Source organism: Brachyistius frenatus, unplaced genomic scaffold, assembly GCF_029030835.1.
Source record: "Brachyistius frenatus isolate BFR_SWC_R1_liver_20210118 unplaced genomic scaffold, ASM2903083v1 Contig_535, whole genome shotgun sequence".
Classification (NCBI taxonomy): Eukaryota; Metazoa; Chordata; class Actinopteri; family Embiotocidae; genus Brachyistius; species Brachyistius frenatus.
The window spans coordinates 45,001-57,500 of record NW_027211134.1 but is presented as its reverse complement, the minus strand read 5'-3'; the positions used below and the strand labels follow the sequence as shown (position 1 = coordinate 57,500).

General features: G+C 47.2%; 2 protein-coding genes and 1 long non-coding RNA gene across 3 annotated transcripts in view; 1 reads left to right on the top strand and 2 right to left on the bottom strand.

Annotated features, from left to right (window-relative positions):
* The window catches only part of LOC138614620 (transmembrane protein 88-like), a 14,737-nt gene extending 12,813 nt beyond the window's left edge, over positions 1-1,924 (bottom strand). The window contains exons 1-2 of the mRNA XM_069688156.1: positions 1,773-1,924; positions 835-1,129 (exon numbers count right to left, since the gene is read on the bottom strand). Coding sequence (XP_069544257.1) covers positions 835-1,128 — 294 coding nt within the window. The 5' untranslated portion in view covers position 1,129; positions 1,773-1,924. The remainder of the gene's footprint in view (positions 1-834; positions 1,130-1,772) is intronic.
* LOC138614621 (uncharacterized) lies at positions 346-6,815 on the top strand. The gene is made up of 3 exons (XR_011310306.1): positions 346-456; positions 787-1,183; positions 6,257-6,815. It is a non-coding gene; the product is annotated as an uncharacterized lncRNA (long non-coding RNA).
* nbl1 (NBL1, DAN family BMP antagonist) overlaps positions 6,796-12,500 on the bottom strand; it is a 7,024-nt gene continuing 1,319 nt past the window's right edge. The window contains exons 2-4 of the mRNA XM_069688155.1: positions 10,096-10,273; positions 9,338-9,449; positions 6,796-7,791 (exon numbers count right to left, since the gene is read on the bottom strand). Coding sequence (XP_069544256.1) covers positions 7,513-7,791; positions 9,338-9,449; positions 10,096-10,265 — 561 coding nt within the window. The 5' untranslated portion in view covers positions 10,266-10,273 and the 3' untranslated portion in view covers positions 6,796-7,512. The remainder of the gene's footprint in view (positions 7,792-9,337; positions 9,450-10,095; positions 10,274-12,500) is intronic.

The window sequence follows — 12,500 nt, the reverse complement described above, 5'->3', positions numbered from 1 at the left end:
TACGGTCATTTACATTTACGTGGTTTCTAAATGTTGATGACAGTTGTTGCCGTCCCAACGACTCAATTAAAGCTCATTGATGAAGTTAATGAAGCTCTGAGACGTTACAGGTGCAACTTTTTTACATCTTAATTTCAGTTTTTTTGTTGTTGTTTCAAATCTATTAACTTCACGAAATCAACAGTGACCCTGAAAAGTTGATTTGTTTTTATGTCTGTTCTCTGCAGAGGTAGAAGATCTTACTCGTATATTGTTTGTGCATCACCAAACTGACCTGGAGGCTGTAAACAACATGGATGCTCCTCCACTCAGTAAACAGATGATTATTTATTCACCCTGCAGGAACAGAGCAGCATTCAGAGTCTCCTGAGACAAGTCCTGAGTGTGGTGTCCATCGAGAGGGAAACTGTTCCCTGCTAGATGCTCCACATGTTCACCAGATAATTCAGGAAAGAAGTGAGATATTCTACCACACATTATTAACATGTTAAAACACTTCTAGGGAGCTTCAGTTCCAGACACAGTTCACTGACTGTATATCTACTCCTACAGAAACACTTCTTCCACTGTGTTTACTGTGTTTGCAGGGTGACGGGATTAAATGATCCGAGAACATTAAACAGACACATTTTAGGGGACAAACTTTGTATTGAAAATGTGTCAAATATTCCATATTTGAACTGTCTCTTCGTGGTGGTTTTGAACTGCTGGACTGACTCGTGCTGCCAGTAAACGCTGTCATCTTATTATCTCTGTTGACCTTTGACCTGTCCTCTCTGAATGCAGAGGCAGGATGACCTGCTGTCAGCGACAGAGCGAATGAGGCGTTCTCACCCTGGAGTGGCAGAGGAAGCCGGCGTAGAGCAGCAGCACGGCGGGCAGCAGCACCAGCGTGAAGACGGCCGCCAGCAGCAGAGCGCCGGCCGCCGCCACCGTCAGGTTCCAGAGGACCAGCGCCGCCCCGCAGGCCACGCAGCCACACCGGCCCCGCCGGCTGCCCCACGCACCCCCCCCGCTGTGGGCCACGGGAGGGGGCAGCATCTTCACCCTCTCCTCCATCCACAGCTCCTCCTCTTTCTCCTCCTCAGCTGATCCCCCGTCCTCCAGGTCCACGTCCACGCCGCACATCCTGAGAGACAGAAAAGAGCACGTCTCTGCAGGTTCTGGGATTCCTTTAACTCACGTGAGTCAGATATAAAAACACCACAGAAGAAGATGTGCTGTCCAACATCTTTGAGCTTTTATGAATTCTCTGAACACTTTTAACTGATGAATAATATTTGCATATTTAATGAGTCCATGTTTTGGTGTGTCAGCACTTTCTAACACCTGAGGCCTCCAGACTGGACTCAGATCTGTTTAATATTCACTGAGATTTAAATCCTTGAATAAGATGAGTGAGGCAGACAGAGCTCTGCCCTCCTCTTCCTCTTCCAGCAGCCAATAACTCATTAGAATATGTAAATGAGGAACTGGATTGACTTCACACACTTTTAACTGTCTTCCCATCAGTCCTCTGATCGATGTCATTGATCAGGTGTTTATCAGTGAGGCTGCATGTGTTTTAAATCCAGTCGGAAACCTTTTAACCTGAAGGAGCTGCAGACTCACATTAAAACACACTCTGTGTTTCTGCAGGTTTAATCTGCATCATAAACTCCATCATATCTCAGGTTTATATTCAATTTATTCAACGGATTTTCTCGAACAGGAAGCTTGTTAACCTCATGCATGATGTGATAAAGAGGACTCAGAATAATTCTGTTTCTTACCTCGAAGTGTGTAAATCCCGTTAATGTGAATTTCTCCCGGTGATCCACCGGCGGCGGGAAATTAGAACAACGTCAAAAAAGAAGCAGAAACGCAGCAGAGAGGATGAAGTGTGAGTTGAACCCCGCGCGGCTCCTGAACTGAAGCTGCTGCAGTCAGGATGCTCCGAGCAGCCGGCGGCGGGAGCGAGCTGCTCCGGGACGCGCGCCCCACCGTTCAGTGCGCGTTCACGCGTGCGTACGTCAGTTAAAGCTGTTTGTTTTGAAATTAAAATACATTCGCTCGAGTTTTTAACATGCAAACATGTTTTAACACGTCCACGTCCCCTCACTCACATACAAACCAATAAACCACAAATTAACATCAAGTGAAAACATGACGTCATTGCTGCACAATTTCCGGCAACACGTCCCCCGCTGCGTGCAGGATTTAACGTGTCAACTCATGCAAACTAATTGTTGAGTTGTAGACTTTGGGTTGCCAGGTTGTGGACGGTCATCCCCCACTTAGACAGCTGCTTTGTCTTTTACATTGTTCTTTAACGGATCTTCACCTTCAGAGGAAGAGCTGCAGAAAATGTATTCATAAACTGTCAAATATTTACATCTGCAGGTTTGATGGATGTGAAACTGATGTACAAACATTTGTACATTTAGGACAGTTATCAGTACTCACTGAACTGTTCTCTCTATTCATGTTCATTTGTACCGTCATCAGGTTCTGCTGACACGTGACTCAACCTTCAACAGCCAATCAAAGAGCAGCTCTGGAATTAAAAGATGTTTGTAGTTAATCACGTATTCATGTGAAAATCTAGATTTAAAAGCATTCAAACCTTTTAAAACCTAAATTGAAAATATAAACATGAATCAATCTAATTGGTTTCTCTTAAAAATCTATTATCACTTATATATAAAGCAGTTATTAGTGGTATTATGTATATCATAAAAAGTCACTGCTATTTCTGCTCTATTTTTCAGTCCTTAAATATTCACTAATTGAAAGTTGAGTTCAAAATAATTTAAAGTCAGTTTTGAAAACTCTGTTGCAGCTTATTGAGACTTTGAACCATCAAAGAGAAACTTAATGAAAATGTTATTTCTGCTGTTTAACTCTTTACACAGTGACGCAGTCAGCCAGCGTCATATCTCCACTGGGGGTCAAAGGTCACACTCATAATTTTTCAAGCTCATGCAGTTTTAAAAATACTGTTTATTATTGTTATTATTATTGTTAAGTCAAAATTGTTGCTAATATCTAATAAAGAGCTGACATTGAGGGTGTGGCACATGTTCCCATGTAAATAAATGAAATCCTTAATTGTAATAAAGGCTGCTTATTGATTGGGAGCTTTCCAATGAAGTGACCTTTATCAGTAATTAATGTAAATGTCAGCTTTGTCAGATGATCAGATAACATCTGAGGAAAATTAGATTAGCGTGCACTGAAAACAGAAACCTACTTCCTGTACAGAGGACACACCTGAACACCCCCACAGGTGAAACAAATCCCTGAAGGGATGAGAACTGATGGGTTTGTTGTTCCAGGAGGGAAATGATCAGAAACCAGAAGACAGTTAAAAGGTAAAAAACAAAAGTCCAAGGTTGATAAACAGGTTAATGTGTGAGGGGAGTGTGACACATGTCCAGAAACGTCCCTCCGAGTGTCTCTCGTCTCTCTGCAGTCTCTGAACACTGTCGGCTGCGTGGCTTCAGATAAGGCGATGATCGATTTGTTTTCCAGCTCAGGCAGACAGTCAATCTTTCACTGTTCAAATGTAATTACAGAACAAGAGAGTGAGATGGGAGGATACGGAGAGGAGAGGAGGGATTGATTGATGGAGAGGAGGAGGAGAGGAGAGGAGAGGAGAGGAGGGATTGATTGATGGAGAGGAGGAGGAGAGGAGAGGAGGGATTGATTGATGGAGAGGAGGAGGAGAGGAGAGGAGGGATTGATTGATGGAGAGGAGGAGAGGAGGGATTGATTGATGGAGAGGAGGGATTGATTGATGGAGAGGAGGAGGAGAGGAGAGGAGGGATTGATTGATGGAGAGGAGGAGGAGAGGAGAGGAGAGGAGGGATTGATTGATGGAGAGGAGGAGGAGAGGAGAGGAGAGGAGGGATTGATTGATGGAGAGGAGGAGGAGAGGAGGAGAGGAGAGGAGAGGAGGGATTGATTGATGGAGAGGAGGAGGAGAGGAGAGGAGAGGAGGGATTGATTGATGGAGAGGAGGAGGAGAGGAGAGGAGGGATTGATTGATGGAGAGGAGGAGGAGAGGAGAGGAGGGATTGATTGATGGAGAGGAGGAGGAGAGGAGAGGAGGGATTGATTGATGGAGAGGAGGAGGAGAGGAGAGGAGGGATTGATTGATGGAGAGGAGGAGGAGAGGAGGGATTGATTGATGGAGAGGAGGAGAGGAGAGGAGGGATTGATTGATGGAGAGGAGGAGGAGAGGAGAGGAGGGATTGATTGATGGAGAGGAGGAGGAGAGAGGGAGGGATTGATTGATGGAGAGGAGGGAGGAGAGGAGAGGAGGGATTGATTGATGGAGAGGAGGAGGAGAGGAGAGGAGGGATTGATTGATGGAGAGGAGGAGGAGAGGAGAGGAGGGATTGATTGATGGAGAGGAGGAGGAGAGGAGGGAGGGATTGATTGATGGAGGAGAGGAGGGATTGATTGATGGAGAGGAGGAGGAGAGGAGGGATTGATTGATGGAGAGGAGGAGGAGAGGAGAGGAGGGGGATTGATTGATGGAGAGGAGGAGGAGAGGAGAGGAGGGATTGATTGATGGAGAGGAGGAGGAGAGGAGAGGAGAGGAGGGATTGATTGATGGAGAGGAGGGAGAGGAGGGGGATTGATTGATGGAGAGGAGGAGGAGAGGAGAGGAGGGATTGATTGATGGAGAGGAGGAGGAGGGAGAGATGGAGAGGAGGGATTGATTGATGGAGAGGAGGAGGAGAGGAGAGGAGGGATTGATTGATGGAGAGGAGGAGGAGAGGAGAGGAGGGATTGATTGAGAGGAGAGGAGAGGAGGGAGAGGAGGGATTGATTGATGGAGAGGAGGAGGAGAGGAGAGGAGGGATTGATTGATGGAGAGGAGGAGGAGGAGAGGGAGGGATTGATTGATGGAGAGGAGGAGGAGAGGAGAGGAGGGATTGATTGATGGAGAGGAGGAGGAGAGGAGAGGAGGGATTGATTGATGGAGAGGAGGAGGAGAGGAGAGGAGGGATTGATTGATGGAGAGGAGGAGGAGAGGAGAGGAGGGATTGATTGATGGAGAGGAGGAGGAGAGGAGGGATTGATTGATGGAGAGGAGGAGAGGAGAGGAGGGATTGATTGATGGAGAGGAGGAGGAGAGGAGAGGAGGGATTGATTGATGGAGAGGAGGAGGAGAGGAGAGGAGGGATTGATTGATGGAGAGGAGGAGGAGAGGAGAGGAGGGATTGATTGATGGAGAGGAGGAGGAGAGAGAGGAGGGATTGATTGATGGAGAGGAGGAGGAGAGGAGAGGAGGGATTGATTGATGGAGAGGAGGAGGAGAGGAGAGGAGGGATTGATTGATGGAGAGGAGGAGGAGAGGAGAGGGATTGATTGATGGAGAGGAGGAGGAGGAGAGGAGGGATTGATTGATGGAGAGGAGGAGGAGAGGAGAGGAGGGATTGATTGATGGAGAGGAGGAGAGGAGAGGAGGGATTGATTGATGGAGAGGAGGAGGAGAGGAGGGATTGATTGATGGAGAGGAAGAGGAGAAGAGGGATTGATTGATGGAGAGGAGGAGGAGAAGAGGGATTGATTGATGGAGAGGAGGGATTGATTGACGGAGAGGAAGAGGAGAAGAGGGATTGATTGATGGAGAGGAGGGATTGATTGACGGAGAGGAGGAGGAGAGGAGGGATTGATTGACGGAGAGGAGGAGGAGAGGAGGGATTGATTGACGGAGAGGAGGAGGAGAGCATAGTGGGAGGAAGTTAAAGCGGCACGGTAAATATCTGACATCTGCTGCCACCTGGTGGACACACTGTGAACTGTGTAAATGAAACAGACCCTTGGTGTTCCTGGCAGTTATCGTTCTCCACCGATGTCCTCCACTGATGTCCTCCACCAATGTCCTCCACCGATGTCCTCCACTCATGTCCTCCACCGATGTCCTCCACCGATGTCCTCCACCGATGTCCTCCACCGATGTCCTCCACTGATGTCCTCCACCGATGTCCTCCACCGATGTCCTCCACTGATGTCCTCCACCGATGTCCTCCACCGATGTCCTCCACCGATGTCCTCCACTGATGTCCTCCACCGATGTCCTCCACCGATGTCCTCCTCCGATGTCCTCCACTGATGTCCTCCACCGATGTCCTCCTCCGATGTCCTCCAGACTTCTTCATCCACTGAACTCTGTTTGTTTTAACTGCAGTCTTTGTTTTTCATGAAGTTCACTTTATTGAACTGAACGTCTCCTCTTTGTTCTCCGTGCGTCCGTCTCCAGCTGCACGCTCCCCTCCCGTCGACTGAACAACATCCTGGTCGCCATGGTGATTCATCGTCGTTCTGTGGACATGTAGCTATAGAAGAGGAGAATCTTTGATCTATAACCACCCTCCATCCATCTGTCTGTCTGAACATACTTAGAGACCATTTCTACTAAAAACACTGGAAACGTGCAGATAAACACTCAGCAGTTGTTTCAGTTGGACGTTAAAATGCTGGATTTTATTCCTCGTTTCTTTCTGCAGTCACACGAAGAATGGATCATCTGACTGACAGCTGTGATGGAGGACGAACTCCAATGTAACCCTTCACTTAAAAACAATACTAAAGCAGAAGTATGAAGTGGAAACGGAAGAAAAAAACTCAAGTAAAGTACAAATACCTGAAATTCGTACTTAAATACATCACTGTAGTAAATGTACTTAGTTCCATCCCAAAGAAACTCTCTCAGCTTCATGTCTTGTGAGCCTGAAATTAAAGTTATGACTGAGAATCAAAGAGATGACGAACATCTTCATGAACACAACACGAAGCAAAGAGGCGTCACAACAACAATTTATTGCATTCAAAGCAGATTAAAAGACTGCAGCTCATTAACACGGCAGTCTGTCTGTCTGCACACGTCTGCACACGTCTGCACACGTCTGCTGGTGTTTATGAGCGAACAGGGAGTGAAGAGGCTGCTGTGTGTTTTATATACAACAGATTGTGACTCTGTGAGTGTTTACAGGAACATTTTAACACAAAGTGAAGTCGTATGATCAAAGTGCCTTTAAAACGCTACAGACTGAGGATGCAGTGGGGTGTGTGTGTGTGTGTGTGTGTGTGTGTGTGTGTGTGTGTGTGTGTGTGTGTGTGTGTGTGTGTGTGTGTGTGGTGTGTGTGTGTGTGTGTGTGTGTGTGTGTGTGTGTGTGTGTGTGTGTGTGTGTGTGTGTGTGTGTGGTGTGTGTGTGGTGTGTGTGTGTGTGTGTGTGTGTGTGTGTGTGTGTGTGTGTGTGTGTGTGTGTGTGTGTGTGTGTGTGTGTGTGTGTGTGTGTGTGTGTGTGTGTGTGTGTGCGTGCGTGCGTGCGTGCGTGCGTGTGTGTGTGTGTTAGTGTGCGTGGTGTGTGTGTGTGGTGTGTGTTTGTGTGTGTGTGTGTGTGTGTGGTGTTTGTGTGTGTGTGTGTGTGTGTGTGTGTGTGTGTGTGTGTGTGTGTGTGTGTGTGTGTGTGTGTGTGTGTGTGTGTGCGTGCGTGTGTGTGTGTGTGTGGTGACTACCCCCCGTCTGATGTGTGTGGTAGTGTGTGGTGGTCTGTGTGCGGCGGGCGGTGCTTGTTGGAGTGTGTGTCTGAGTGTGTGAGAGGATGAACTCCGCTGACGGCGTCCGACAGAGACGGAGCAGCGTCCAGGCCGTTGTCTGCAGGATACAGCTGCATCACCGCCCCCTGCTGGACGCCCTCCTTACTGCACGACTGGCAGCTGCAGTGGAAGATCCTCTCTACCAGCTTATCCACCCGAGGAGCCTCTTCATTACCTGGACAGTCGAGAGTCACCTGGACACACACACACACACACACACGCACGCACGCACACACAAATGAGGGATGACATTTGATTTTTTTTGCCAATATATGCTGATATTTTCCAACTCTTTTGGTCGACACTGTGACTGATTTATTATTTATATTTTCCAGTTAAGTGCAGAAAACAGCGAGTCTCTCCTGTGGTGGAATCAACACATGATGATGATGATGATGAAGTAATACGCCATCATTTCTGTGCCTCTCATTAACTTTGAGTCTTCTCTCTCCTCTAGTTTGTTTCTGGTGTGTGTTACTGCTCCACCAACCGCCTCACTGTTTCCTGTTGTCTCTCTATGCTGTTCTTTTCTCTCTCTGCTCTCCTCTCACTCCAGCAGGTCGAGCCAGATGTTCTCCACCTCTGGTTCTGCTCCTTGGAGGGTTCTTCCTGCTAAAAGACCGTTTCTCCCTCCAGCTGTCGCTCATGTAAGAACTGTTGAACTATTGTGTTCCTCTGTGATATTATAAGGTTGTGAAATTGAATTAAATGGTATGTAAAACATGCCAAATGTATTTTTATGGGACATTTTCAAAGAAAACTCTTAAAGAAGTTATGATGATGATCCCTCAGAGATAATCGATCTTTTAGTTCCAATCAAAGCTTCTTTTTATCAGCAGAAATGTTCATTTCAAACTGATATTTAATTTGAAGTCATTTCCAGCTGATCCTGATGACCTTGATCGATGATATAAATCCATGTTCACTCTGAGGTGATTACTCTGGGATTAAATACTGCAGCACTAAGAACAGAAAATCAGAGACTAACTTTTTAAGAAGATGGTGTAATATTTACATTTATAGGCTTATTTAATATATAATAACCCCGGTGTACTAATATGGTGTATTATAGTTGTTTTGTTGTTGTTTTTGTCCTTCCTCTATGAAATATGCCGATTATAATAGTAGACAGCGCTGAACGGATGAATGTGTGTTTGTTCCCTCAGATCAGCAGGTTCTGTCTCTTTAGTGTTTCTGTGCACTTATTGTTGTATTTTCATACTCAGAAACCGTTCGTGTGATAAATCTCTGACATAAAATAAACAGTAAACCTCAGTGTTACAGACCTCACACATCTTCCTTCATTCCCTGAAAACCCTGGTTCAGCAGCAGGATCCTCTTTCATGTGTTTGGCTTCACTCTGAGTTCTGTGTAAAGTCCTGAACCAACAATCAGAACCACAGACGTAAACACTCGTTTCCACATCGTTCCCGGGGAGGTGAGAGCGGATCCGACTCCCTCCGGACTCCTCTTACACAACACAAACACTCGTGAAACTATCTGGTGCCGGCTCGGAGCTCCAGGAGACTCAATATTTTCCCCTGAAACATGAGGTGACCTCACCTGTGGTCTCCCCCGCCTCGTCTACCTGGCAGCTCTCCAAACTACAGCTCAGCACAAAGCCTGTTGTTGTGAAGGAGAGGACTCCTTCAGGTGGAGTCACAGAGCTTCGAGTCAGTGGACTCTGAGCTTTTATCTTCTGCTCTGTGTTCATGTTGGAAACTGGACAGTCCAACTCACCACTTCCCACTGCGTCTGGGCCGGCATGCAGGAGTCACAGTGGACCAGAGACTCGGTGGACTGGGGGAACGTGTTGGGAACGCTGTAGCTGAAGCACTGGCCCAGGCAGGCCCTGCAGGGGGGAGGGGGGGAGGAGGAGGAGGAGGAGGAGGAGAAGAGAGGGCGTTACATTCACGGTGCTGCTTGGACACCCTTCCTGTCTGGAATCAGGAGCCTGAAACCTGAACTGTCCACCAGGTACGAGACGTTCACTCAGAAATGTTCACAGACGATGAAGACGATGAAACGTGTTCTTCACCAGAGACGAAGGAGGAAGTGTGCAAACAAACTAAAGGAAACATATCCAGTTTGTTCTGAGAGCTTTATGAGAATAACTACTGAGACTGAATCTGGCTGCAGTCTGTGGACCCGGGTCAGGACATGGACCCGGGGACATGGACCCGGGTCAGGACATGAACCTGGGTCAGGACATGGACCCGGGTCAGGACATGGACCCGGGGACATGGACCTGGGGTGTTGGTTCGGATGTTTAATAGATAAATATTAATATGAATTATATTATATATTAATAATATCTTCCTGTTTGATTATTAACATGTATGAAGATCAACATTCTCTGCTGTCTTTATTTACACTATCTTTGGGCCTGACAGATGGACAGACAGGGGGACAGACAGGGGACGGACGGACAGGGGGACAGATGGACAGGGGGACGGACAGACAGGGGGACAGACAGAGAGGTCCTTCTTCCTCCTGACCTGTTTTCCATGGAGCGAGGCGTACATCCCGTGTGTCCAACTATCTGTGTGATGTTCTTGGCTTCACACCAGGCGCTCTTATCAGGGAACAGAGCCAGACGGTTGATGTGAGCGGGCGCCGCCGAAGACAGAGCAAACAGTGTGCAGCCAATCAGAGCGCTCTGCCACATGACTGCACCTACAGGAGGACACAACACACAGTTAGTTCAACCGTCTCAGCGTGTCCCCTCGGCGTGTCTCATGCTCCAGGTTCTGTCCAGGTTGCTTCATTTGAATTTCACTGGGTTCATTTTGTCCTGAAAGAGACCGAACAGGAAGCGATGGAGACGAACGTGTCCTCCAAACAGCTGAGTCTCATCCTGTTTCTGTCCTCTTTATAAATACCTCAACGTCATGTCATTTACAACCGACGGACATTTTGTCCTTCTGCTTATAAAAGGACGGTTTACACTTTTCAGAACTTCCACATGTTTGTGACAGCGTGTAAAAGAAAGTCGTATCTAAGGACGGACTGAGAGGACGGACTGAGAGGACGGACCGTCCTCCGCCTGCAGTTTATAGGAAACAGAAACCTTCACGTATTCTGGTTCAAGTAGAAGTTTTGCAGCAAAAATCCTCCTTCAGTCAAAATACAGAAGTTTCAGCAGCAACATGTTTAAAGTCCTGATTTATTATTAGATATGACATCATCAGGTTATTGATGCAGGTTACAGGAGGAGGTGATGCAGGAGGAGCTGTTGCTGGAGGAGGTGCTGCAGGAGGAGGTGCTGCTGAAGGAGCTGCTGCTGAAGGAGGTGCTACAGGAAGAGCTGCTGCAGGAGGAGGTGCTGCAGGAGGAGCTGCTGCTTAAGGAGGTGCTGCTGGAGGAGCTACTGCAGGAGGAGGTGCTGCAGGAGGAGCTGCTGCTTAAGGAGGTGCTAGGAGGTGCTGCTGGAGGAGGAGGAGCTGCTGCTTTCTGCTGGAGGAGCTACTTGCTGCAGGAGGAGCTATCTGCTGTTTTCTATCCAGCAGATAAATGTGAAGGTCATCAGATGAAAAACTAAATAAGTTCTGATCCACAAATGTGTTTTCAGTTTTTGGATATTTCTCTAATTTAGATTTTTGGTACGATATCGGATCGTTGGAAGGTTTGTGACGACATATCGGATCGTTGGAAGGTTTGTGACGAGATATCGGATCGTTGGAAGGTTTGTGACGACATATCGGATCGTTGGAAGGTTTGTGACGACATATCGGATCGTTGGAAGGTTTGTGACGAGATATCGGATCGTTGGAAGGTTTGTGACGACATATCGGATCGTTGGTAGGTTTGTGACGACATATCGGATCGTTGGTAGGTTTGTGACGACATATCGGATCGTTGGAAGGTTTGTGACGACATATCGGATCGTTGGAAGGTTTGTGACGACATATCGGATCGTTGGTAGGTTTGTGACGAGATATCGGATCGTTGGAAGGTTTGTGACGAGATATCGGATCGTTGGAAGGTTTGTGACGAGATATCGGATCGTTGGAAGGTTTGTGACGACATATCGGATCGTTGGAAGGTTTGTGACGACATATCGGATCGTTGGAAGGTTTGTGACGACATATCGGATCGTTGGAAGGTTTGTGACGACATATCGGATCGTTGGTAGGTTTGTGACGAGATATCGGATCGTTGGAAGGTTTGTGATGACATATCGGATCGTTGGTAGGTTTGTGACGACATATCGGATCGTTGGAAGGTTTGTGACGAGATATCGGATCGTTGGAAGGTTTGTGACGACATATCGGATCGTTGGAAGGTTTGCGATGACATATCGGATCGTTGGTAGGTTTGTGACGAGATATCGGATCGTTGGTAGGTTTGTGACGAGATATCGGATCGTTGGAAGGTTTGTGACGACATATCGGATCGTTGGTAGGTTTGCGACGACATATCGGATCGTTGGAAGGTTTGTGACGACATATCGGATCGTTGGTAGGTTTGTGACGAGATATCGGATCGTTGGAAGGTTTGTGACGACATATCGGATCGTTGGAAGGTTTGTGACGACATATCGGATCGTTGGTAGGTTTGTGACGAGATATCGGATCGTTGGAAGGTTTGTGACGACATATCGGATCGTTGGAAGGTTTGTGACGACATATCGGATCGTTGGTAGGTTTGTGACGAGATATCGGATCGTTGGTAGGTTTGTGACGACATATCGGATCGTTGGAAGGTTTGCGACGACATATCGGATCGTTGGAAGGTTTGTGACGACATATCGGATCGTTGGAAGGTTTGTGACGAGATATCGGATCGTTGGAAGGTTTGTGACGAGATATCGGATCGTTGGAAGATTTTTGACGAGATAGCGGATCGTTGGTAGGTTTGTGACGAGATATCGGATCGTTGGAAGGTTTGTGACGAGATATCG